Source organism: Erpetoichthys calabaricus, chromosome 9 (genome assembly GCF_900747795.2).
Source record: "Erpetoichthys calabaricus chromosome 9, fErpCal1.3, whole genome shotgun sequence".
Lineage (NCBI taxonomy): Eukaryota > Metazoa > Chordata > Cladistia > Polypteriformes > Polypteridae > Erpetoichthys > Erpetoichthys calabaricus.
The window spans coordinates 43,442,447-43,469,055 of NC_041402.2; the positions used below are offsets into that span (position 1 = coordinate 43,442,447).

At 42.5% G+C, this 26,609-nt stretch overlaps 1 protein-coding gene across 1 annotated transcript in view; it reads left to right on the top strand.

The window, feature by feature from the left end:
- cfdp1 (craniofacial development protein 1) overlaps positions 1-26,609 on the top strand; it is a 134,290-nt gene that overhangs the window by 15,267 nt on the left and 92,414 nt on the right. Inside the window, exon 3 of the mRNA XM_028809395.2 lies at positions 3,646-3,865. Within this exon, the coding sequence (XP_028665228.1) occupies positions 3,646-3,865 (220 nt within the window). The remainder of the gene's footprint in view (positions 1-3,645; positions 3,866-26,609) is intronic.

The following is a 26,609-nucleotide window of genomic DNA, read 5'->3' on the forward strand; positions in this document are numbered from 1 at the left end:
GCTGACAGATTAAAACTTGAATCACACTTCTAGAGTATCTATCTATCTATCTATCTATCTATCTATCTATCTATCTATCTATCTATCTATCTATCTATCTATCTATCTATCTATCTATCTATCTATCTATCTATCTATCTATGCTGTGAAGCATGGATCTTGTGCAACACTGAGTCTCAAAGTCTTGTTTACATTGCTAAGTAAATCTGCTTAATATAAAACAAAATGTATTATTAAAGTGCTATTGAAAAACGTGATTTTACTGAGTGCCCTACCAGGATGAGGAAACACTGCAGTGGAGAAATTGCAAGTTTTCTAGTTGTTGCTACATTACACTAGCCAGAACGACTGTTGAAGTCAGTGCAGAAAATGTCTTTGTTTCCTTCCCCACTTTGAGCCGTAGCCCCGCAACAGTCTCCCAGGCCATGAAAGAGCCACCACAGTCCATCACAAAAGACCGGCATCATTACACTTCTTGTCCTGTCTTTTGACATACTGGGATCTTATGTGGACCAAACGTTTAAAATTTTGACTAAACACTTAACAATACTTTCTACCACTGGTTGTCACTCTATGCTTTGTGGTCTTTCAGCATTTAGTTCTCTTTGTTGTCTTTCACCTCGAGGGTGATCGTAGGATCCTCATTGTTGGGGACCCAAGTGGCTGGACCAGACCAAGGGGTCGCCCACGTAACACTTGGCTGCGGCAGATAGAGGGTAATTTCCGGAGGGTGGACTGGACCGTGTGTCTGCCTGGGGGGTTGCAAACCGGGATCCTGAGTTATTTGATTGTGTAGTGGGTGTGGCAAAGCACTGTACCAGTGCATGCTCCCCAACTTGACTTGACTTGTTGTCTTTCCGCAAGGATGGTTTCTTAGCTGTAACACACTTTACAAACCATTTAGTTTTAGACTTCTCGTATTTTTACTTTGGTATACGATACTGCGTAAGCACTCCATTGGATTTTCATTTGTCCCTTAAGGAATTGTATATCTGACGTAGCCAGCTTTTTGTTTATTCTGTTTTCTCTTTTTAGCTTGCTCAGTATCTTCACATTTCTGTATGACAGCCTGAAGACCACATCTTTAAAATCTGGCTTGATTTTAGTACTTGCTGACTGTGACCCTTTTGATACAACGTTATGATTTTTCTGGCTGTCAAAATGTGTTGGCATTTCCCAAAATGCTTCTTCAGCCACCCCTTTGTTTGTATGTTAACCATTCAACACACCCATTTATTTGTTAAATTGCATAACTAGCACACCAGCTCGGTCTAGTCACTGCCTTATTAATTTGAATTGGATGTGATGCTAGTGTAGTTTAAGAAAATACATATGGTTTGGGGTGCCTAAAGGAAAGATTTTGAAACTTAACACTTTAGTTTTCTAGCCATTTCATGTGATATAAAAACAATTTTGGAAATTTTTTTTTGCAAATTCTTTTTGCCTATTGTTTTCACAACAAGAAAAGTACTTATTTAGATTTCTTGCTTTAAAAATGCTTTTTTTGAATGACCCCAGACATTTTCCCAATGTTTACTTTGTACAGTTAATTTTAATTAATACACATATACATTGTAGTAAGATATGCTAGAATACCACTTTGTGCTATTTTGCCTGTGAGACTTGACCAATCTTTTAGACACAAGCTCATAATTATAAGTCAAACAGAAAGGTGGCAGTTCTTCTGTGAACAAAATATATTATTCTGCATTACTCTAAGACAAAAATTTTAAAAAATGTATCAGATGTTATGTGATCCCATTTTAATCAGTAATGCCTTAACACAAGCACAGACATTTCTTTTGACCAAATGCTGTAAATAAAACATTAATTAGCAAAAGTATCCTTCACAGCAAATATTCTCCCAGATAAAAAATAAGATGAAGTTTGTCACATGTAAGGAGTACTGTGAAATTCTTGCTTGCTTATCTGACCATTATGTACAACATCTGCTTACATGAAATTTTGATTACTTGTGTCAAAATTTAAGTTGATTTTTCAGTCTGTAAGCAAAAGATAAACATGTCAATACTATACCAGCATTTGTACCCTAAGTTCTTGTCTATAAGCCGGACTCATGTATTAGCCGGAGACCAAAAATCATACGAATTTTTAAAATAAAATCGTATCATAGATAAGCCGGACTCATGGATAAGCCGAACGTACTATAACCTATAACTAATAGAAGGGAGGGAGGTCAGTGGTCTCACTCGCGCCCATTTAATTTCTTTAAGGGGGGAGAGAGTGTGAGATATTGCCATCTCTCTCACTCCCCGCATGGCGCGGTTGGAGCGGCTGGAGCGCGTTCTTTCTGCTCTGGGCGTCGCCGAGTCAACACGAGCGCGTAGCGGTCATTTAAATTGTGATTTTATATGTAAGCATATTTAAGTATATATCGCGGATTTCTGCGGACAATGGGTCTTTTAATTTCTGGTACATGCTTCCTCAGTTGGTTTGCCCAGTTGATTTCATACAAGGGACGCTATTGGCAGATGGCTGAGAAGCTACCCGGCTTACAGTTCTCTCTCTCTTGCGCTGACTATCTGTGATCCTGACGTATGGGGATTGAGCAGGGGGGCTGTTTGCACACCTAGACGATACGGACGCTCGTCTAAAAATGCTGAAAGATTATCTTCACGTTGCTATCTTTTGTAAAGCTGATTCCTGAAAAGACATGCTGCACAGTGCTTCGCATACTTAAAAGCTCGAAGGGCACGTATTGATTTTTGACTGAAAAACAAACTCTCCCTCTCTCTCTCTTTGTCTGCTCCTGACGGAGGGGGTGTGAGCTGCCGCCTTCAACAGCTTTGTGCCGCGGTGCTTCGCATACTTAAAAGCCAAACAGACATATTGATTAGTTTGCTTCACTCCTTTGAAGAGGAAGATATGTTTGCATTCTTTTAATTGTGAGACGGAACTGTCATCTCTGTCTTGTCATGGAGCACAGTTTAAACTTTTGAAAAAGAGACAAATGTTTGTTTGCAGTGTTTGAATAACGTTCCTGTCTCTCTACAACCTCCTGTGTTTCTGCGCAAATCTGTGACCCAAGCATGACAATATAAAAATAACCATATAAACATATGGTTTCTACTTCGCGGATATTCTTATTTCGCGGGTGGCTCTGGAACGCAACCCCCGCGATGGATGTATAAGCCGATATTCTATTTTTTCATTTTCACAACTTTTTTCCTTAGATAAGCCGCGGCTTATTGACAAGAACTTAGGGTATATAATATACTATTAAAATACACATCAAGAAATAATGTGAAAATAAAATACAATAAAAGATACATTTCTTGGGTTTTTAGTGTAAATAAATGTGTTTTAATTGTTCAGGATCAAAACATATTTGGTAAAGATAGTAGTCAGTTGTCAAATAAAATTATTATGTTCTTTTTTTCATGGAGATGTGAATGCAGACAGTTTTTGTTTCTGTCTCTGGAAAGAGCAATCTTTAACAGATAGTTATGTATGGGCTGTAACAAATTTTCCATGTGTCTTACTGGTGTGCTGTAATTGGTGCAGCTCCCTCATTCTTGAAGCATTTTAAAAGTGACACTTTTCTGCTGTTGCATTTATTGTTTTTAGTTGTAGCATATGTATATAAAATGTATAATTCTAGCCTAATTTATTTTTGTGTTGCAGAAAGAGAAAAAAGAAAAGGTTTGGGATTACTCTGAACAAGGCAGAAGAAGAGCATAATAGGGAGGAAGTTACTGACCCAAAGAAAAGTGAACACAACATTAAGGAAGAAACAGAAAATGAGAAAAGTAGAGCAGATAGTCTCTGGGCTAGCTTTCTAAGCGATGTTCCAAGACCCAAGCCCACAAACACAACAGTACCTCATACACTGATGGCAGATCAGGTAGTGTGCATTTTTTTTATGTCAATGTTGATATTGCTTTAGTAATCTACATTGTGTTATAATCATCATATTAATGCAGTTACTTCTTCTTTCGGCTGCTCCTGTTAAGGGTTGCCACAGCGGATCATCTTCTTCCGTATCTTTCTGTCCTATGCATCTTGTTCTGTTAAACCCATCACGTGCATGTCCTCTCTCACCACATCCATAAACCTTCACTTAGGCCTTCCTTTTATCCTCTTCCCTGGCAGCTCTATCCTTAACATCCTTCTCCCAATATACTCAGCATCTCTCCTCTGCACATGTCCAAACCAATGCAATCTCGCCTCTCTGACTTTATCTCCCAACCGTCCCACCTGGGCTGACCCTCTACTCATTTCTAATCCTGTCCATCCTCATCACACCCAGTGCACACCCTCGTACATATCTTGTACAACTCTTACATACTTCTCTACCACTCCAGACTTCTTCATACAATACCACAGCTCCTCTCGAGGCACCCTGTCATATGCTTTCTCCAGGTGCACAAAGACACAATGCAACTCCTTCTGGCACTTCTCTATACTTCTCCATCAACATCCTCTGAGCAAACATCACATCTGTGGTGCTCTTTCTTGGCATGAAACCATACTGCTGCTCACTAATCATTACCTCACTTCTCAACCTAGCTTCCACTACTCTTTCCCATAACTTCCACTGCCATCTCACCTAAACACCTCCATGCTCCCACAGGTATGTCATCTGGACCAATGGCCTTTCCATTTTTCAGCCTCTTCATAGCTGTCCTTACTTCCTCCTGGTTAATCCGTTGCACTTCCTGGTTCACTATCTCTACACCATCCATCCTCTTCTCTCTCTCTCTCTGTCTCATTCTCTTCATTCATCAGCCTCTCAAAGTACTCTTTCCATCTGCTCAACACACTCTCCTCGCTTGTGAGTACATTTCCATCTTTATCCTTTATCACCCTAGCCTGCTGCACATCTTTCCCAGCTCGGACCCTCTGTCTAGCCAATCGGTACAGGTCCTTTTCTCCTTCCTTAGTGTCCAACCTCTCATGCAACTCATCATACGTCTTTTCTTTAGCCTTTGCCACCTCTCTCTTCACCTTGTGCCTTATCTCCTTGTACTCTTGTCTACTTTCTGCATCTCTCTGACTATCCCACTTCTTCTTTGCCATCCTCTTCCTCTATATACTCTCCAGTACTTTCCCATTCTACCACCAGGTTTCCTTTTCCTCCTTCCTCTGTCCAGATGTCACGCCAAGCACCCTTCTTGCTGTCACCCTTACTACATCTGCTGTAGTTTCCCAACTGTCTGGTAACTCTTCACTACCACCCAGTGCCTGTCTCACCTTCTCCCTAAACTCAACCTTGCAGTCTTCCGTTTTCAACTTCCATCATGTGATCCTTGGCTCTGCCCTCACTCTGTGCCTTTTCTTGATCTCCAACGTCATCCTACAGACCACCATCCTATGCTGCTTAACTACACTTTCCCTTGCCACCACTTTGCAGTCTTCAATCTCCTTCAGATTGACTCTTCTGCATAGGATGTAATCTACCTGTGTGCATCTTCCTCCACTCTTGTATGTCACCCTATGTTCCTCCCTCTTCTTAAAATACGTATTCACCACAGCCATGTCCATCCTTTTGGCAAAATCCACTATCCTCTGACCTTCTTCATTCCTCTCCTTGACACCATGCCTACCCATCACCTCCTCATCCCCTCTGTTTCCTTCACCAACATGTCCATTGAAATCTGCTCCAATCATCACTTTCTGTCCCTTGGATACACTGTTCATCACTTCATCCAACTCACTCCAAAAGTCTTCTTTCTCCTCCATCGTACACCCAACTTGCGGTGCATATGCACTAACAACATTCATCATCACATCTCCAATTTCCAGCTTCATAATCATTACTCTGTCTGACACTCTTTTCATCTCCAAAACACTCTTGACATACTGTTCCTTCAGAATAACCCTTACCTCATTTCTCCTCCTATCCACACCATGATGGAACAATTTGAATCCACCTCCGATCCACCTGGCCTTACTCCCCTTCCATTTAGTCTCTGGCACGCACAATATATCAACCTTCCTTCTCTCCATCATATCTGCTAACTCTCTTCCCTTACTAGTCATACTGCCAACATTCAAAGTTCATACACGTCTCCTTCTACTTTTTCTTCAATTTCCACCACCACCCTGTTGGCTAACAATACTGGTGGCAGTCGTTGTTAACCCAGGGCTCAACCGATCTGGTATGGAAATTTTTATTGTTGTCTGCATATTGATTTGGCAAAATTTTACACTGGATGCCCTTCCTGACGTAACCCTCCCCATTTATCCGGGCTTGGGACCGGCAAGAAGAAACACTGGTTTGTGCATCCCCTGTGGCTGGGTTCTATTAATGCAGTTACTACTGTTTAAATATTTTGTCCTAAATTTTTTGCTGTGCTTATGTAACGTCCTGTATTGCAAACTCAATCTTAATTAATAATCTTCCAAACTCTTGTAACAGTGCTTCTTTCTCCCCTTTCAGCTGTTGTCTTAATGTTAAAGATAACTTGACCTAGATATAGTATAATTCCATACACATTCTTTTAGCTTATTATTACAAAAAAAAATTCAGTATATTGATTTCCTCACAGGTGGCGCAGTGGTAGTGCTGCTGCTTTGCAGTAAGGAGACTACGGAAGATTGTGGGTTCGCTTCCCGGTTCCTCCCTGTGTGGATAGCGCTTTGAGTACTGAGAAAAGCGCTATATACAGTGGTGTGAAAAACTATTTGCCCCCTTCCTGATTTCTTATTCTTTTGCATGTTTGTCACACAAAATGTTTCTGATCATCAAACACATTTAACCATTAGTCAAATATAACACAAGTAAACACAAAATGCAGTTTGTAAATGGTGGTTTTTATTATTTAGGGAGAAAAAAAAAATCCAAACCTACATGGCCCTGTGTGAAAAAGTAATTGCCCCCTGAACCTAATAACTGGTTGGGCCACCCTTAGCAGCAATATCTGCAATCAAGCGTTTGCGACAACTTGCAATGAGTCTTTTACAGCGCTCTGGAGGAATTTTGGCCCACTCATCTTTGCAAAATTGTTGTAATTCAGCTTTATTTGAGGGTTTTCTAGCATGAACCGCCTTTTTAAGGTCATGCCATAGCATCTCAATTGGATTCAGGTCAGGACTTTGACTAGGCCACTCCAAAGTCTTCATTTTGTTTTTCTTCAGCCATTCAGAGGTGGATTTGCTGGTGTGTTTTGGGTCATTGTCCTGTTGCAGCACCCAAGATCGCTTCAGCTTGAGTTGACGAACAGATGGCCGGACATTCTCCTTCAGGATTTTTTAGTAGACAGTAGAATTCATGGTTCCATCTATCACAGCAAGCCTTCCAGGTCCTGAAGCAGCAAAACAACCCCAGACCATCACACTACCACCACCATATTTTACTGTTGGTATGATGTTCTTTTTCTGAAATGCTGTGTTCCTTTTATGCCAGATGTAACGGGACATTTGCCTTCCAAAAAGTTCAACTTTTGACTCATCAGTCCACAAGGTATTTTCCCCAAAAGTCTTGGCAATCATTGAGATGTTTCTTAGCAAAATTGAGACGAGCCCTAATGTTCTTTTTGCTTAACAGTGGTTTGCGTCTTGGAAATCTGCCATGCAGGCCGTTTTTGCCCAGTCTCTTTCTTATGGTGGAGTCGTGAACACTGACCTTAATTGAGGCAAGTGAGGCCTGCAGTTCTTTAAACGTTGTCCTGGGGTCTTTTGTGACCTCTCGGATGAGTCGTCTCTGCGCTCTTGGGGTAATTTTGGTCAGCCGGCCACTCCTGGGAAGGTTCACCACTGTTCCATGTTTTTGCCATTTGTGGATAATGGCTCTCACTGTGGTTCACTGGAGTCCCAAAGCTTTAGAAATGGCTTTATAACCTTTACCAGACTGATAGATCTCAATTACTTCTGTTCTCATTTGTTCCTGAATTTCTTTGGATCTTGGCATGATGTCTAGCTTTTGAGGTGCTTTTGGTCTACTTCTCTGTGTCAGGCAGCTCCTATTTAAGTGATTTCTTGATTGAAACAGGTGTGACAGTAATCAGGCCTGGGGGTGGCTACGGAAATTGAACTCAGGTGTGATACACCACAGTTAGGTTATTTTTTAACAAGGGGGCAATTACTTTTTCACACGGGGCCATGTAGGTTTGGATTTTTTTTCTCCCTAAATAATAAAAACCATCATTTAAAAACTGCATTTTGTGTTTACTTGTGTTATATTTGACTAATGGTTAAATGTGTTTGATGATCAGAAACATTTTGTGTGACAAACATGCAAAAGAATAAGAAATCAGGAAGGGGGCAAATAGTTTTTCACACCACTGTAAATGTAATGGATTATTATTATTATTATTATTATTATTATTATTATTATTATTATTATATGTGGGCTCATTCTTACATTTATCAAAAACTGTGTCAGTACCCAGACAATTCCTATACATATTGCTTAGATGTGGCTCAAAACTTTGAGGTAAAATCCAGAAAAGGAGTCTTCAGTTACTGATCAGTACAGAATGTAACATGGACATGTAATTGAACCACTAGAAATCAGATTGATTTCCAATATGTGCCAGTTATGTCATTTTGTAAAAACCTGAACTACTTTATTTACACACGAGACAATTTAGAACAGATGCTGGAAAGCCTGATACATTGTTCAAAACCTTTAAATGTAGAAACTGTTGAGAACAATGGGCAATATTTAAAGAAAACATGGAATAGTATCTGCGGTGGGCTGGTGCCCTGCCCGGGATTTGTTCCTGCCTTGGCTGGGATTGGCTCCAGCAGACCCCCGTGACCCTGTGTTTGGATATAGTGGGTTGGATAATGGATGGATGGAATAGTATTGTACAAATTTTTTTCAAGCAGTAAAATTAAATAACTCATCCTTTAAGGATTTTTTTAATTTAGGAATTGCTTAGGGAACTGACCCGAGTAAGGAAAGGCTTAAGAACAAATCGGAGCAACTGCTAAAATGGAAATTACATATATCATATGGTGAGTAGAGTAGTATATTGCTAAATATCAGAAGTCATCAGGTTCTTTCAATAGTTTAACTGTAAAAGAGTTGTGAGTAAGGATAGATTACATAGTTAAAAACTCTAAAGGGTGGGTCACAAAATACAGGAGTAAAGAGAGAACCTTAGTACCCTCATTTGAATTTTGCACAAAAAAAAACTAGGGGTCAGTGTTACTGGTATGTTGTGCTATGAGCTTTAAATCAGGAGAAATAATGATTAAAGAGAGAGGTCCTGCTCCTATGTGGTCAAATGCTGAAAACAAATGTGTAGTTTTGACCTCCATATTGCAACAAAAACAAAATAGTACCAGGGAAATTCCAGAGGAAAAAAAAGACACTAGACTTTTTTTTTTTTTTTTTAAAAGATTGAATATTGTTCATTATGCACACAAGAAAGATTAAAGTATCAACAGATTTTTTAAATAAATATACAAATAAAAATGTTGTTAATAATAATCCCAGCTTTGAATTTTACGTAATTTCTTCAAGGACCCAGGGGCAGAAGCTACTTACAAGTAAATTTTTAAAAATATTTCTTCTCACACACAACACTGATTTTGTTAGTGACCAAGATTGCCTACTGTGTACCAAAATGTCTGAAACATGTTGTTAGTGTTAGTCTTCAAGAAGCATGCCAGTTTGAATGTGAAATCCTTTTAAAAATGCAAAAAAACGCGAACTGAAAGAGAACTTCAATACAAACATAAAAAACTAACAACATTCGCGCATGCCCACAAGGAAGATGCAGTGTCTTGAAGGGGACAACAACAATAATTCAGTCTTAGGTTTATATTTATAGTAAACATACTAACAATCTCCCCTCTTTTTTGAGAATATAAACCTGTCACTCAAAGCTTTCAGCAGCATTAAGGCAGATGCACCTTTTTGTCAAACAGTCAGACAGCTGCTCCTTTGTAGCTGACCAAAGTATTTGGCAAATTCTAGCAGAGTGTAAGAGTTCTTTTATAGAGCTGATCTCCAATCTCAGTCTTATTTCTCTGACATGTTTTGTAAATTTGATGGCATTCCCAAGAGATTAGTTATCAGTGATATATGTAATAGGCAAAATGTATCTGTCTGTACAACCTTTATATAATTTTGAAAACGGAGCCGCAAAAAACATTGCATTGTCAATTCCATTTGCCAAAGCAAGTGTTTCTCCTGCAAGAGTGCTCTGAACAATCCTTCTTATCCTTTTAGATTGCCAACAGAGTGACGAAAATGTACCTCCTTCACCCATTAATTTTAAGAAGTGTCCGTCTTGGGTACCACCATCGGCCGATTTCCCAAGACAAGCATCACTAAACAGGACCTAATGCCCTAAATGTTGAAATTTTAATGTGATATGTTCAGACAGTTTCATCACTATTTGTTTCATGGATGTTATGTACTGTAGCATACTTCACGTTGAATGCTAGGCTATAGACATTAAATATCACTTCTGGCCTGCTTTGTCAAGCAACACATAGAAGCAGACCTATTTTTGATTTCAGCTGATCAGTTTCTGTGTTTGTAAGTTGTGCTTACCATTGCAGGGCTCTTGAAGAGTCTATAGGAATAGGACAGAGGTTTTTTTATGTAGGTTTCCTGCTGTAACTATAACTCCACCAGAAGAATTCGCCTGTATGCCAACATAACAAAAATTGTTCCTCGCGTCCAATTTGGAACACATATTATTTTAAATAAGGAATTAGTTTCTGCAAAGTGATTCACACAAAGAGCACATAGAAGAACACATACAAAACAAAGCATTTAACGTGCTACTTTAGTTACAATGGGATTTGAGAAACTAGTAAATTAAACGATTTTAACGAAGTTTATGATGTTCTACTTTAATGACAAAATAAACTACGTGATTAAGGTGGAAATTTTGAGATTAAAGTTGACATTTCAAGCTTTTTTCCCCACTGTGTCCCTATTTTTTTTCTTTTTTTCTCTGTACCCTAATAAGCTTTCATATGACACTCAGACGGTGGGCTACGACTTGCCTTTTCACGGCGACTTTGATATCTGACAACTTTTTTTATTTCGGGCACTATGCAACTTTGTGAACTTGAGCTTTCGAGTTTCTCCGACACTGTCACTCGATCAACTTCCTTTTGGTGTTTATACCACTGTTTAAACCAACAAATAGTACATTTTTCCTTGCTTCCACTTGGTATTTGCTAAAATTCTTCTATTTTCCCCTGTGGTTTTGCCATTGCCTTTTCACAGAACACTGAGCTTAAGGGCTATTTATATTGATTTGCATATTCAAAGAGGCTTAATTCTGGGAGGAGTTGAGGAGTGGCAGCAGGCGTGTGCACTTGTGTTACTTTTCACGCTGACCAGGATTTATGGAGTGGAAGTTGCCGAACGCACAGATTTATGCATCTGGATTTTTTTGTGTGTATGCACATTTCCGCTTTTGTCCGCACGCCAAGTTTTAGTATGAATTCTACGCACAGCGTTCTGCATGAGGTCCCAGGACCTTTCCATTCTGCACTGTCAACTTGTTTATAGTATAATTTGTCTCCAGTCTTATACTTCTCATCCATAGAGTGTAGATGTTTTCGAAGAGCTCTATGTATCCTGTCAGAATCTTCAGCTTCTGCAAATGCTTTGAGTTGCATTCAAAATTGTAATATGCTGTCCAACCCAAACACTCATTGTGGTTCCTTCAAGGGCTGATGGTTTATCAATTAGTATAGACGGCAAAGTTGGGTTTTGCCCACAGACTAGTTGATATGGACTATAGCCATGTACATTGTGTATAGTATTCTTCGCAATGAGTGCTCAGTCTAATGCAGTTTCCCAGTCACATGCATTACCTTTTTTAACCTTCAAAAGGATTTCTGTTAGCATTTGGTTGTGTCTTTCTAAAAGCCTGTTACTCCATGGGCTGTTACACTGCTGTTGTCTTTATTTCTATATTAAAATTTTCAGCCATGTCTCTCATTTCTTCGTTGTTATATTTTATATATTTTTTGCTGTGGTCCATGAATATTTATCTATGTGTGGATAAATCCTTTGGCCTTTCACAAGGTTTCTTTGAAGTCATAATGCTTCCTGCACTAAAACGTGTGAAATGATCAATTATGTGGAGATACCATTTGGTTGAAGTTCATGTAGGTCCATAGCAACAGTCTCATTCATTATAACTTGAGGCCAATGGCAAGCCCACAGTTGGTTTAGACTTATGCTTACTGTACTTCAAGTATGTTTCACAAGTGTTCAGAATTTACTGTAACATAGATATGCATTCTGTGTCTTTATTACCAGAACTATGCAACAGTGTCTGTACTTTTATCAACTGAAGAATGCCCAAAATGCTTGTGAAGCTTTAACATTATTTTTTTGCTTCTGCTCTTTTGTCATATGTTCTGTGACTGTCAAAGTTTCATATTTTCATGAAATACAACATGCTTGTCCTTATCTAGGATGTTTATACAATAATAATATCCAGAAGTGGTCAGTTCAGTTTTAATTGGCTGTTTAAACATTATTTCTCTGTCATTTTCAATGTCAAGCTCAGCTCCAGCTCCCTTTTAAAGATGTTTTGCTTAAGAGCAAAGGAATATCTGAAGGGATCACTTCCGTTTCAATGTTGGATTTGGTGTGTCCAACTTTAGCCAGAATTGTAATTCTTTTACTAGCCTGTACAATCTTTCCATCACCAAATTTAAAAGCTCTACAGCTTGGTATTTCAATCAACTTGTCCACTTAATTCTAACTGTGCTCACTCACAAAACTATCAAGCCACTTTTCCCCACAAACATTTTAAGTGCACACAGTGTCAATTACTGCAAATCCCAAAAATTCAAGAACAAAAATCTCATCAGAGGCAGATTCATTTGAATACAGTGAAACGTTATATTGTTCATCCTTTTTTACAATTCCCTCTGAGTTTCACTTGTTCACTTTTATGCGGACAGTCTTTAGCCCAATGAAACTTACTGTGACATACAGTACACTTCAATCATCTGCCAAACCTGTCAAGTGGATTTGTACCAGGTAGTGGCAGTTTTGAATGGTTCTTCTGATATCGCAACCTATTTTGTTTTTGACCCATACAATAAGCTGCATCAGGTTTCATTTGCATCCCAGTGGAAGAGCAGGCAACCACCATTTTCTCACCGAAGATGTGCTTTAATGCTGATTTCATTGAGGCAAATATTAAGCTTGAACGTGCAATTAGGTCCAACTGTTTGCCTTTAATTTCTAGACAAGCACTAGCAGTGCATCCGGCGCCGCCGTGAGTGGCAGCCTTTTCAGCAGCTCTGTGTATGACTGTATATGTATGTGTACTTTTCTACTTTTATTTTTCTATGTTTATTTATTGATCACTCCTATTACTTTATTTTATGTGGATTCCTTCCCTGGACACACTTACTTTTACAACGTGGGCATGGATTTTAACACGCCGAGACTCGCCTATTCAAGTACTCAACTTCGGGCGCTGAGAACAAATGCCAGTGCCGGTGTGGTTCCACATTTACCCGACGAGGTAAGAAGGCGGTATCGTGGCAGCAGAGCCGGCACTAAGCTAAAAAAGAAGTGGCTTGCGAGAAAGTGGCGTTTCAAGCCTTCGGTGCCTTCTGTGATTCTGGGGAATGTAAACTCAATCTCAAATAAGATCGACGAACTGGCTGCGCTGGTGAAAAATGTAAGGACCTACAGAGAATGCAGTTTGTTGTGTTTTTGCGAAACCTGGCTAAATAACACCATCCCAGATGCCAACGTGGAGCTACCCGGGTTTAGCACAGTTAGAGCGGACAGAGATGCAAGTACCTGTGGTAAGCACAAAGGAGGAGGACTCGCTCTCTATGTTAATACACGGTGGTGTCACTCTGGACATGTTAACGTCAAAATCTCCACTTGCTGCAGGGATATCGAACTGTTGGCCGTAAGTTTACGTCTCTACTACTTGCCCAGAGAGTTTGGACACGTCATTGTTGTTATTGTATACATTCCTCCTCGGGCAGACGAGGAGTCAGCGAGTGACATCATCCATTCCGCTGTTGCTAAGTTACAAACGCAGCACCCTGAGGCGCTTGTGCTAATCGCTGGAGACTTTAACCATGTGACGCTGGACAAAACTTTACCTGCATTCTCCCAGTATGTGCACTGTAACACCCGGGGAAATAAGACTATTGATTTACTTTATGCAAACGTTAAAGACGCATACAGCGCCACCCCGCTGCCTGCGCTTGGGAAAGCAGATCATAACCTGGTTCTGCTTCAGCCTCGCTATAAACCAAAAGTTAGAGTCCTACCTACAACCACACGCTCATTCAGGAAGTGGACTCCGGAGGCTGAGAATACTCTGAAAGAATGTTTTGGAACTACAGACTGGGATATCCTGCAGGGATCTCATAGTGAGAACATTGAGGAAGTTGTTGACTGCACTACTGACTACATCAACTTCTGTATGGACATTGTAGTTCCAGTAAGAACAGTACGCTGCTATGCTAACAACAAGCCATGGATTACAAGTGACATCAAGGGCCTTTTGAATCAGAAGAAAAGGGCTTTTAAAGACGGTGATCAGCATGAGCTCAAGCGCGTGCAGAAGGAACTCCGAGTCCAACTCAGGGCGGCGAAGGAGCAGTACAGGAGAAAGCTGGAGCAGAAGTTGCAGAATAACAGCATGAAGGAAGTGTGGGATGGGATGAAGATCATCACTGGCTGCAGCTCGAAGCGGGGTGCCACCATTGAGAGAGACGTGAAGAGAGCAAACCAAATGAACAACTTTTTTAACAGGTTTGACCACCCTAACCCACTCTCACTCTCACCTCGGAGTACTGCACCCTCCACACATCCTTCTGCTGATACCAGCATAGGAAAGACATCCCCACCCATAATTACAACAGCGCAAGTGAGCAGAGAGCTGAGGAGACTTCGTGCCAGCAAAGCAGCGGGTCCAGATGGAGTATCGCCACGACTGCTGAAGGTCTGTGCATCGGAGCTGGGGGGGTCCTCTACAGCGCATCTTCAACCTGAGCCTGGAACAGGGGAGATTCCCGAGGCTTTGGAAAACATCTTGTATCACCCCAGTCCCAAAGGTATCACGTCCTAGTGAGCTGAATGACTTTCGGCCTGTTGCTCTGACATCACATGTGATGAAGACCATGGAGAGGCTGCTGCTTCACCACCTTAGGCCACAGGTTCAACACGCCCTTGACCCTCTGCAGTTTGCATATCAGGAGAAGGTGGGAGCGGAAGATGCCATCATCTATATGCTACATCGATCCCTCTCTCACTTGGACAGAGGCAGTGGTGCTGTAAGAATTATGTTTCTAGACTTCTCTAGCGCCTTCAACACAATCCAACCTCTGCTCCTTAGGGACAAGCTGACAGAGATGGGATTAGATTCATACCTAGTGGCATGGATCGTGGACTATCTTAAAGACAGACCTCAGTATGTGCGTCTTGGGAACTGCACGTCTGACATTGTGGTCAGCAACACAGGAGCGCCACAAGGGACTGTACTTTCTCCGGTCCTGTTCAGCCTATATACATCGGACTTCCAATACAACTCGGAGTCCTGCCATGTGCAAAAGTTCGCTGATGACACTGCTATCGTGGGCTGTATCAGGAATGGGCTGGAGAAGGAGTATAGGGACCTAATCAATGACTTTGTTAAATGGTCCGACTCAAACCACCTACACCTGAACACCAGCAAAACCAAGGAGCTGGTGGTGGATTTTAGGAGGCCCAGACCCCTCATAGACCCAGTGATCATCAAAGGTGACTGTGTGCAGATGGTGCAGACCTATAAATATCTGGGAGTGCAGCTGGATGATAAATTAGACTGGACTGCCAATACTGATGCGCTGTGCAAGAAAGGACAAAGCCGGTTATACTTCCTTAGAAGGCTGGCTTCCTTCAACATCTGCAATAAGATGCTGCAGATGTTCTATCAAACAGTTGTGGCGAGCGCCCTCTTCTACGCAGTGGTGTGCTGGGGAGGCAGCATTAAGAGGAAAGACGCCTCACGCCTGGACAAACTGGTGAGGAAGGCAGGCTCTATTGTTGGCATGGAGCTGGACAGTTTAACATCTGTGGCAGAGCGAAGGGCGCTCAGCAGGCTCCTATCAATTATGGAGAATCCACTGCATCCACTAAATAATGTCATCTCCAGACAGAAGAGCAGCTTCAGTGACAGACTGCTGTCACTGTCCTGCTCCACAGACAGATTGAGGAGATCGTTCCTCCCCCAAACTATGCGACTCTTTAATTCCACCAGGGGGGGTAAACGTTAATATTTAACATTATACATAGTTATTGTCTGTTTTTTTCACCTGTATTATTATCATTCTTTAATTTAATATTATTTATTGTATCAGTATGCTGCTGCTGAAGAATGTGAATTTCCCATTGGGATTAATAAAGTATCTAGCTAGCTATCTAGCTATCTATCTATCTATCTAGCTAGCTAGCAGTTTGAAAGCCAGAGGTGGGTAGAGTAGCCAAAAATTGTACTCCAGTAAGAGTAGCATTACTTCAAAATAATATTACTCAAGTAGAAGTAAAAAGTAGTCATCCAAAAATTTACTCAAGTAAGAATAAAAAACTACTTGGTGAAAAGACTACTCAAGTACTGAGTAACTTTTTGATCATAATAAATTATTTTTTAGAAATTTTGTAATAGGACAGACAAAAATATAAAATAATGTGCAAATTCTGCTATTTACAAATAATAAAATAAAAAATGAGTAAAAATAAATAACATCTTTACAAAAATAAAGATGTACAAATAACAAAGTTCCAAATCTCAGTTTTTCGTAACAAAGCTTTTGAAGCCAATACCTACAGTAGATAATATGTATGTTTGAACAGTGCAAACTACTTACAGTTGACAAGATATACTGTACACCAGGGGTGCCCAATACGTTGATTGCGATCGACCGGTAGATCGGAAAGGTAGTGCAGGTAGATCGCGTTGCATTCAAAAAAAATTTTTTTTAAATGTTAGTCTATCATATATCCTCCCTATGGCATTTGCCACTTGACTGACAAACTGGGTGGCCAGTCTGAGATCTCTTTTCTTTTAACACACTGGTCATCCCGCACGCACAATCAAACACGTGAGCTACGGCTATCTAAGTGATCTAGTTAGCCTTCCAATTTATATTGACTAAAGACAGGATTTAAAAAAAAAAAAAAAATTGTTGGTTATGGATGTGGAATTGGAAGAGGATTTTTTTCTCACAATGTCACAATCGAAATGTGTTTGTCTGATCTGTCAATCTATCATTGCTGTTCCAAAAAAGGAAAATATGGAAAGGCACTTTCGAACTGTTCATAAAAACTATGAAACTGACTTCTGAAAAGCGATCTGAGAAAGAGAAGAGAGGGGGAACTAAAATCGCAGTTAATTGGACAGCCGTCATTTTTCACTCGGCTGAATTCAAAAGCAAAGGCAGACACACCGAAGCATCGTTCCGGGTGAGTTACTTGATCATTAAGCATAAGAAGTCTCTTCCAAGATGGAGAGATGATAAAGGAGGCCTTCATTGAGGCAGATGGCTAGGGAGAAATTCCTGCTGAGATTTCAAGACCCCTGGCCGGAGAAAAAGGAGTTTCTCCTTGTCATTAAACATGCAGAATACAAGCAACTTAATAACGATCAATGACCACTAGACTTGCCATTTTTTTCCCGATCTGACCAACATGTTGAATGAGCTTAATTTACAGCTGCAAGGAAAACAGAAAACCATGGTCAATATGATTAGCTCAGTTAATGCTTTCAAACGAAAAATGCAACATCTGTCCTCAAAGCTGCAGTTTCTTGATTTGGGAAACATCCAAAACCTCGCATCAGAGCTAGAGACTCAATGGAAGGCATGTGCGCAACTTGACAGTATATGCTACACAGAACAGATTGAAAATTATCTGTCAGACTTTGACAGACGGTTTCAAGACTCCGCTTTATTTGAGCCAATTGCTACATTTAAGTGCTATCCATTTAGGGAAGATGTTGAGGGTGATTCACCCGCATCAAAAATTGCAACACTGTTTCACCTAAAACTCCTCTACAGTGGAGGATGAGATTTTGACACTAAAGGATGACATTCAGCTGAAGTATGGGGCTCATGGACAGTTTTGGAACTTACTCACGGAGGAAAAGTATCCAAACATGAGGAAATGTGCTATCTCCTTGACTGTATTATTCGGCTCTACTTATTTATACGAGTCAGCCTTTTCCCACATGAAGATTACTAAATCCAAATACTGTAGTGACTAATGTAGGTAGATCATTTCAACCTGGTCATTTTAAAAGTAGCTCGCAAGCCGAAAACAGTGTGGGCACCCCTGCAGTACACTGACAGTATAATACTTCATATTCACTTGCCCTCCAAATAGCACAGCTGATAGAAAATAACATTAGAACAAGGCAGCTTGTGCACGTACAAGAAGTCTCACTTTACCTTGACTGTCTGTCTGTGCATGTTTGGTTAAAACGTGCTTGTTCTTCACTCAGTGAAGTTATAGTCAAGCTTCAGCAGGAGTTGGTTCTCATTTTTCATGTACAGTATTCTTTCTTTCTTTCCCTGTGCACTGTCTGTGAGGAATTTGTGCCGCTAGGATGCGACAGTTTGTGTGTGGTCATGTGACTGCATGGCTACGTCTGATTTGTGAAACGGAGCCATGTGATTATTGTTACTATGTCTCATTGGTGAAACGGAGTCTTGTGATTATTGTTGGTACGTCTGATTGGTGAAGCAGTCATGCAGTAGCTGCACTGGCGGATTCTCTGTGGCAAAAATATAGTGTACTGTATCTAATGGAAAAAAGTAACAATTCAAGTGTTGCCCAATGTAGCGGAGTAAGAGTAGCGTTTCTTCACAAATGTACTCAAGTAAAAGTAAAAAGTATGGTGCAGTAGAACTATTCTTAGAAGTATAATTTTTTTTAAAAAGTTACTCAAGTAAATGTAACGGATTAAATGTAACTCGTTACTACCCACCTCTGTTGAAAGCTAATACGGCATCTGGAAGAGTCATGTATTTCCACATACGATTACGTTGTTCAAACTCCACAATGTAACCTGCCATTGAAACTGAACCTTCCTGCGTTATATTATCAAAGGATGACTATGCCTCATAAGCACGGCCTTTTTCCTTCTCCAGAAATACCCTACTGAGTATTTGAATTAAGTTATCCATACCAGTGCCTTTATTAAGTCTTCTGCCTGTATTTCTAGCACTGTATCTCTTGCTCTGCCTGTAAGTGACAGTACAACAGCAAGCGCTTGCTTTTTCTTTTCCAAGCCAGTTACTTGTCTTCAAATTTCAAGTACATTTTTCCAGCTTTCATAAGATGTTTTTTTTCATCGAGAACAGGAGGTATTTTGTATTCCCAGCTGTCCTCTGCTACCAGTGTTAGTCTTCAATAAGCACACCAGTTTGAATGTGAAATACCTTACTTTCAAAAATGCAAAAAAACACTAACTGAATGACAGACTGCAATACCATCCATCCATCCATCCTCTTCCGCTTATCCGAGGTCGGGTCGCGGGGGCAGCAGCTTGAGCAGAGATGCCCAGACTTCCCTCTCCCCGGCCACTTCTTCTAGCTCTTCCGGGAGAATCCCGAGGCGTTCCCAGGCCAGCCGGGAGACATAGTCCCTCCAGCATGTCCTGGGTCTTCCCCGGGGCCTTCTCCTGGTTAGACGTGCCTGGAACGCCTCGCCAGGGAGGCGTCCAGGAGGCATCCTGATCAGATGCCCGAACCACCTCATCTGACTCCTCTCGATGCGGAGGAGCAGCGGCTCTACTCTGAGCCCCTCCCGGATGACTGAGCTTCTCGCCCTATCTTTAAGGGAGAGCCCAGACACCCTGCGGAGGAAACTCCTTTCAGCCGCTTGTATTTGCGATCTCGTTCTTTCGGTCACTACCCATAGCTCATGACCATAGGTGAGGGTAGGAACATAGATCGACTGGTAAATTGAGAGCTTTGCCTTGCGGCTCAGCTCCTTTTTCACCACGACAGACCGATGCAGAGCCCGCATTACTGCAGATGCCGCACCGATCCACCTGACGATCTCACGCTTCCTTCTTCCCTCACTTGTGAACAAGACCCCGAGATACTTGAACTCCTCCACTTGGGGCAGGATCTCGCTACCAACCTTGAGAGGGCACTCCACCCTTTTCCGGCTGAGGACCATGGTCTCGGATTTATAGGTGCTGATTCCCATCCCCACCGCTTCACACTCGGCTGCGAACCGATCCAGAGAGAGCTGAAGATCACGGCCTGATGAAGCAAACAGGACAACATCATCTGCAAAAAGCAGTGTCCCAATCCTGAGTCCACCAAACCGGACCCCCTCAACGCCCTGGCTGTGCCTAGAAATTCTGTCCATAAAAGTTATGAACAGAATCGGTGACAAAGGGCAGCCCTGGCGGAGTCCAACTCTCACTGAAAACGGGTTCGACTTACTGCCGGCAATGCGGACCAAGCTCTGGCACCAATCGTACAGGAACCGAACAGCCCTTATCAGGGGGTCCGGTACCCCATACTCTCGGAGTACCCCCCACAGGATTCCCCGAGGGACACGGTTGAATGCCTTTTCCAAGTCCACAAAACACATGTAGACTGGTTGGGCAAACTCCCATGCACCCTCCAGGACCCTGCTAAGGGTGTAGAGCTGGTCCACTGTTCCGCGACCAGGATGAAAACCACACTGTTCCTCCTGAATCCGAGGCTTGACTATCCGATGGACCCTCCTCTCCAGGACCCCCGAATAGACTTTTCCAGGGAGGCTGAGGAGTGTGATCCCTCTGTAGTTGGAACACACCCTCCGGTCCCCTTTCTTAAAGAGGGGGACCACCACCCTGGTCTGCCAATCCAGAGGCACTGTCCCTGATGTCCATGCGATGTTGCAGAGGTGTGTCAACCAAGACAGTCCTACAACATCCAGAGCCTTGAGGAACTCCGGGCGTATCTCCTCCACCCCCGGGACCTTGCCACCAAGGAGTTTTTTGACCACCTCGGTGACCTCAGTCCCAGAGATGGGGGAGCCCACCTCTGAGTCCCCAGGCTCTGCTTCCTCATTGGAAGGCATGTTAGTGGGATTGAGGAGGTCTTCGAAGTACTCCCCCCACCGACCCGCAATGTCCCGAGTCGAGGTCAGCAGTGCACCATCACCACCATATGCAGTGTTGACACTGCACTGCTTCCCCCTCCTGAGATGCCGGACGGTGGACCAGAATCTCCTCGAAGCCATCCGAAAGTCGTTCTCCATGGCCTCCCCAAACTCCTCCCATGCCCGAGTTTTTGCCTCAGCAACCACCGAAGGTACCGGCAGGCCAAGCGGAATGCGGCTATCAGCTGCCTCCAGAGTCCCACAGGACAAAAGGGTCCTGTAGGACTCCTTCTTCAGCTTGATGGCTTCCCTCACCGCCGGTGTCCACCAACGGGTTCGGGGATTGCTGCTACGACAGGCACCGACCACCTTACAGCCACAGCTCCGGTCCACTGCCTCAACAATAGAGGCATGGAACATGGCCCATTCGGACTCAATGTCCCCCACCTCCCTCGGGACATGGTCGAAGTTCTGCTGGAGGTGGGAGTTGAAGCTACTTCTGACAGGGGGCTCTGCCAGACATTCCCAGCAGACCCTCACAACACGTTTGGGCCTACCAGGCCTGACCGGCATCCTCACCCACCATCGAAGCCAACTCACCACCAGGTGGTGATCAGTTGACAGCTCCGCCCGTCTCTTCACCCGAGTGTCCCAAGACATGTGGCCGCAAGTCCGATGACACGACCACAAAGTCGATCATCGAACTGAGGCCTAGGGTGTCCTGGTGCCAAGTGCACATATGAACACCCCAATGCTTGAACATGGTGGTCATTATGGACAATCCGTGACGAGCACAGAAGTCCAATAACAAAACACCGCTCGGGTTCAGACTGGGGGGGGCCATTCCTCCCAATCACGCCCTTCCAGGTCTCACTGTCATTGCCCACGTGAGCATTGAAGTCTCCCAGCAGAACGAGGGAGTCCCCAGAAGGTATGCCCTCTAGCACCTCCTCCAGGGACTCCAAAAAGGGTGGGTACTCCGAACTGCTGTTCGGTGCATACGCACAAACAACAGTTAGGACCCGTCCCCCCACCTGAAGGCGGAGGGAGGCTGCCCTCTCATCTACCGGGGTAAACCCCAATGAACAGGCTCCAAGTCGGGGGGGCAATAAGTATACCCACACCCGCTCGGAGCCTCTCACCGGGGGCTACTCCAGAGTGGTAGAGAGTCCAGCCCCTCTCAAGGAGATTGGTTCCAGAGTCCAAGCTGTGTGTCGAGGTGAGTCCGACTATATCTAGCCGGAACCTCTCAACCTTGCGCACTAGCTCAGGCTCCTTCCCCTTCAGAGAGGTGACATTCCACGTCCCAAGAGCCAGCTTCTGTAGCCAAGGATCGGACCGCCAAGGTCCCCGCCTTCGGCCACCACCCAACTCACACTGCACCCGACCTCCTTGGCCCCTCCCATAGGTGGTAAGCCCATGGGAAAGGGGGACCCACGTTGCCTCTTTGGGCTGTGCCCGGCCGAGCCCCATGGGTTCAGGCCCGGCCACCAGGCGCTCGCCATCGAGCCCCACCTCCAGGCCTGGCTGCAGAGGGGGGCCCCGGTGACCCACGTCCAGGCAAGGGAAAACGCCGTCCAAAGTTTTCATTCATCATAGAAGGTTTGAACCACTCTTTGTCTCATCTCTCACCTAGGACCAGTTTGCCTTGGGTGGCCCTACCAGGGGCATAAAGCCCCGGACAACAGAGCTCCTAGGATCATTGGGACACGCAAACCCCTCCACCATGATAAGGTGGCGGTTAAAGGAGGGGAGACTGCAATACAAACATCAAAAACTAACATCATCATCATTGTATACCCACAAGGAAGATACATTGTCTTAAAGGGGACAACAACAATGATTCAGTCTTAGTATGTTTACCATAATTATAAACTTAGCAGTTAGAAGTGGTGCTGTAAAGTATGTTTCTGGTTTCAGAACCATGTTAACATGGAAGCCAAAACCAGCAAAACCAAGTTTCATGCTATCCGTGCATTTCTAATGATAAAGAAGAATGCACTTTCAATAATTCATTCTCATGTAGTTGCCATATACAAGAACAAGTCCCCTGTCAGAGAATAGTGTAGCATCTTCCTTCCAGATCTGATAGGGACTTGTTGCTAAGGTTGCTTAGGACTGTCGGAAGGATTGTGAGTACTTGGAGTACCTGGCCATTAAAGTAGCTCCTGGGATTGTGGAAGGGTGGAGAGCAGACACAGCATTTCAAGAAGCACATAGGATGCGTCTCTCTGTGCTAAGTCTGTAAGCCTGGGTCCATGACTGCAAAACAGCCTTGTGTTTGAACGGTGGCCTGGGGTTGGCTCACAAAACTCTGGGAAAGTATGGCATATGTGTTGTCTCTGACCCAATGTGTGCGGAGTGAGGTGCAGCTGGAGGCATGTATTTGCAGGCACCTGGACAAGGCTGCCAGGAGCATGTGAATCCTTGCAAGACCTGATCCGTGTTGGGGAGCAAATGATGCAGGTCCAGTCACAAAAGAAACCATCAGTCCTTGTAAAGGCCAATGATCACTAGTTTTGCACCAAGTGCTAAGACCCCTAGGTCACTATAGTGGTGGACCCCTTAACCACATTTACAATGGCTTGCTTAAGGCTGGGCAGACCATATAACCTCATAATCCTTGAATATATTTGTGGATGGACTTTGCATTACCTTTGATAATAAGAGTTTTGAGAGGAGGACAGTGTAGTGTCCTTGTTCTGGAGCTGAGAGGGACATGTTCCTCAGGTGGCTGTCACTGGCAGAAGGGATGGGGCTACCTGGAAAAGCTGGCCATAAAAGCAGTTCCTAACAAGGATGGGGGATGTGTGTGCAGACACAGCACTTCAAGAACACTTCAGACATCTCTTTCCACTGCTAGATCAATCTTCCTCTGTGCATGACTTCTGGTGAGCCACAGGTTTAAACCCTCGCCTTGGGATGGCTCGTGGAGCTAAAGGAAAGTGTGGCAAATGGGTTGCCTCTGAACCAGGGTGATCAAAGTGAGACGAGACTGGCAGTGTGTATATGTGGGCAAAGGGAAAAAGCAGCCAGGGCTGTGTGAATCAGAAGACCTGAACCATGTCAAGGAGTGGCTGATAAAGGAGGTAGTGGGTATAGCTACCTTTAGAAGAAGGCCCAAATGCCAGCAGCTTTGCTTGGACTGCTAAGTCCATTCCTCTGTCTTTCACACACCCAGGTCATTACATTAGTGGGGAAAAAGGGAGAGGACTGGTTTAACACTTAACAATGGTGTACCCCTCAACTACACTCACAAGGGCCGACTTCAGGCCGGGGAGACTATGTCACCTCGCACTCCTCAAATATCCTGGTGGACAGACTTTGCATTACCCTTGATGGCGAGAAGAGAGCAGTGTAGCATAATTTGTCCAGACCTGAGATGGACACAGATGGCTGTGAACTGTCTGAAGGGGTGGGGCTACCTGGAGAAGCTGGCCATAAAAGCAGATGGAGTTGTTTACATGCAGACATAGGAACAAAGCAGGTGGAAGCTGGTGGAGCCACAGAAGGCCTGAATCACATTGAGAAGTGGTGAATAAAGAAGTTAGAGGACCGAGTTGCAGTAGAAACCAGTGGTCCTCCTAAGGGCCAATTACCACCAGCATTGCACAGAGTGTCAAGTCTGTTCCTCCATCTCTCGCACCTCCAGATTGTTACAGCAGTCTATAAAAGTATGCTGTGGTATGATTTCTTTTAAAAATGACACCACTGTGGAGTGAATTGTAATGGAAAATCAAAGCATGGTAGTGTGTGAAATAGAAGCCTCATCAAGAATTCGTTATGGATCAGTTGAATTCACTCTTCATGAACAGTTAAACATAAGCTTGGTCTTTATACATTCCCTGAAATGAAGCATTACCAAATCTAGTGTTCTAAGTTAAATCTTGAGGTAATGATTTTAGTCTGAGAGAACCTTAAAAGCTTTTAAAACTGGGGATGGAACCTGGATATATCATTATGACAGAGAGGAAAACTGTCAAAATAATAGAAACATGACAGCACATTGATTCTCAAACACCATTAAGTGTTGTGTGTGTTTTTTTATTTTTTTTTTTTATTTGATCATTTTGGACTCTGAATTGAAATTGATGGGTTCTACTTGACTGAATTGCTTTTGTTGAAACCTGCACATATTCCATAGTGAGCGATGATATGGTCCAGGTACATTTGTTATATGTGGAAGGAAGGTGGCTTGTTTTTAGTATGCTACCAGTAGTGCTGGGTGGTATGACCAAAATTCTATATCACGGTATTTTTCAAATTTATACCGGTTTCACGGTATTGGATGGTATTTTTTTCCCATGCATGAGTGGATGTTAGCCAGTAATTGCAGTGGAAAATGTGGTTAAGAATAACCTATTCCACTGTCATGAGAATTGTACATTGTACAAAAAGCATTTTGATATGCACACAAGTATTAATACAGGTTTGCATGGCCCCATTAAGTGATAGTTCTCAAGGGGGTGGCACTAATGAAGAGAAGGAATCACATTGCATGACAGTTGCAGACAAAATATAAAACCTTTTTATTGAACAAATTTTGCAAACGACTTAAACTAAAAATTTGACAACATATGTTCGACCATCCAAAGAGGCATTTCGACTTAGTCAAATATCCAGAGGTGCTTGTCAAAAGTTGTATTGCACTGAACATGTCTTAGAAAAGGAATAAATAGTAAATATTTTTTGTAAACCAACTACACTTTGTTAATGTTAACAATCTCTGTCCACTGACACGTTAAAGTGACTTTTTAAACAACTTTACCATCATTAAACTGCATAATATTTAAACTAATTTCCCATTGGGATTAATAAAGTATCTATCTATCTATCTATCTAATAAATAATAATACAATACATAATAGTGCAACTTCCAGTAATAATACTATTACTTCAAAACTTCAAGCCTAGGTGCATTACACAGTATTCACCAAATTAAAATAAAATAAAACAAGTGCAACTTGGTGATGACATCTTTACCAACTGAACCATCATTAAGGCAAACTGCATTAATATGGACCTTGTTTCAAGCTAAGCTATATACATAAATAATAAAACTGCAACTTGCATTTATAATGCTATTTGTGGTACAGCCCTACGGAAGCGTATTAGGGCCACAGTGAAGAAAAAAAAACTATATGTCGAGATTAAAGTCAACATTTCCAGTTTATTCTCCTAGTTTATTTTGTCATTAAAGTAGAATGTAGTAAACTAAACTTCATCCTAAAATCAATGTTTAATTTACTAGATTTTCTCAAATCCCATCATAAGTTAATGTAGCACATTAAATGCTTTGTGTTAAGTGTTCCCCAACCCAGTTGTTAATTGCTGTACGCGCTTCTTAAACTGACTTCCTCTACACTAAGAGGAGGCGCCGGCAGCAATCGCCACACAGAATACATTCACTTCATGATATTCCTGCTCTCTGAAAATGTAGAATGCTAAGATAAATTTTCATGATGAAATGCATTAAAGCAGGTATTAAACATGCACGGTAGTGCTGCTCCCTCACAGTAAGGGGTCCCCAGGTGTACGTTCAGTGTAGAGAATTTTATGGCAGGTGTGACGAGGCTCCAAAAAACTGGATGTA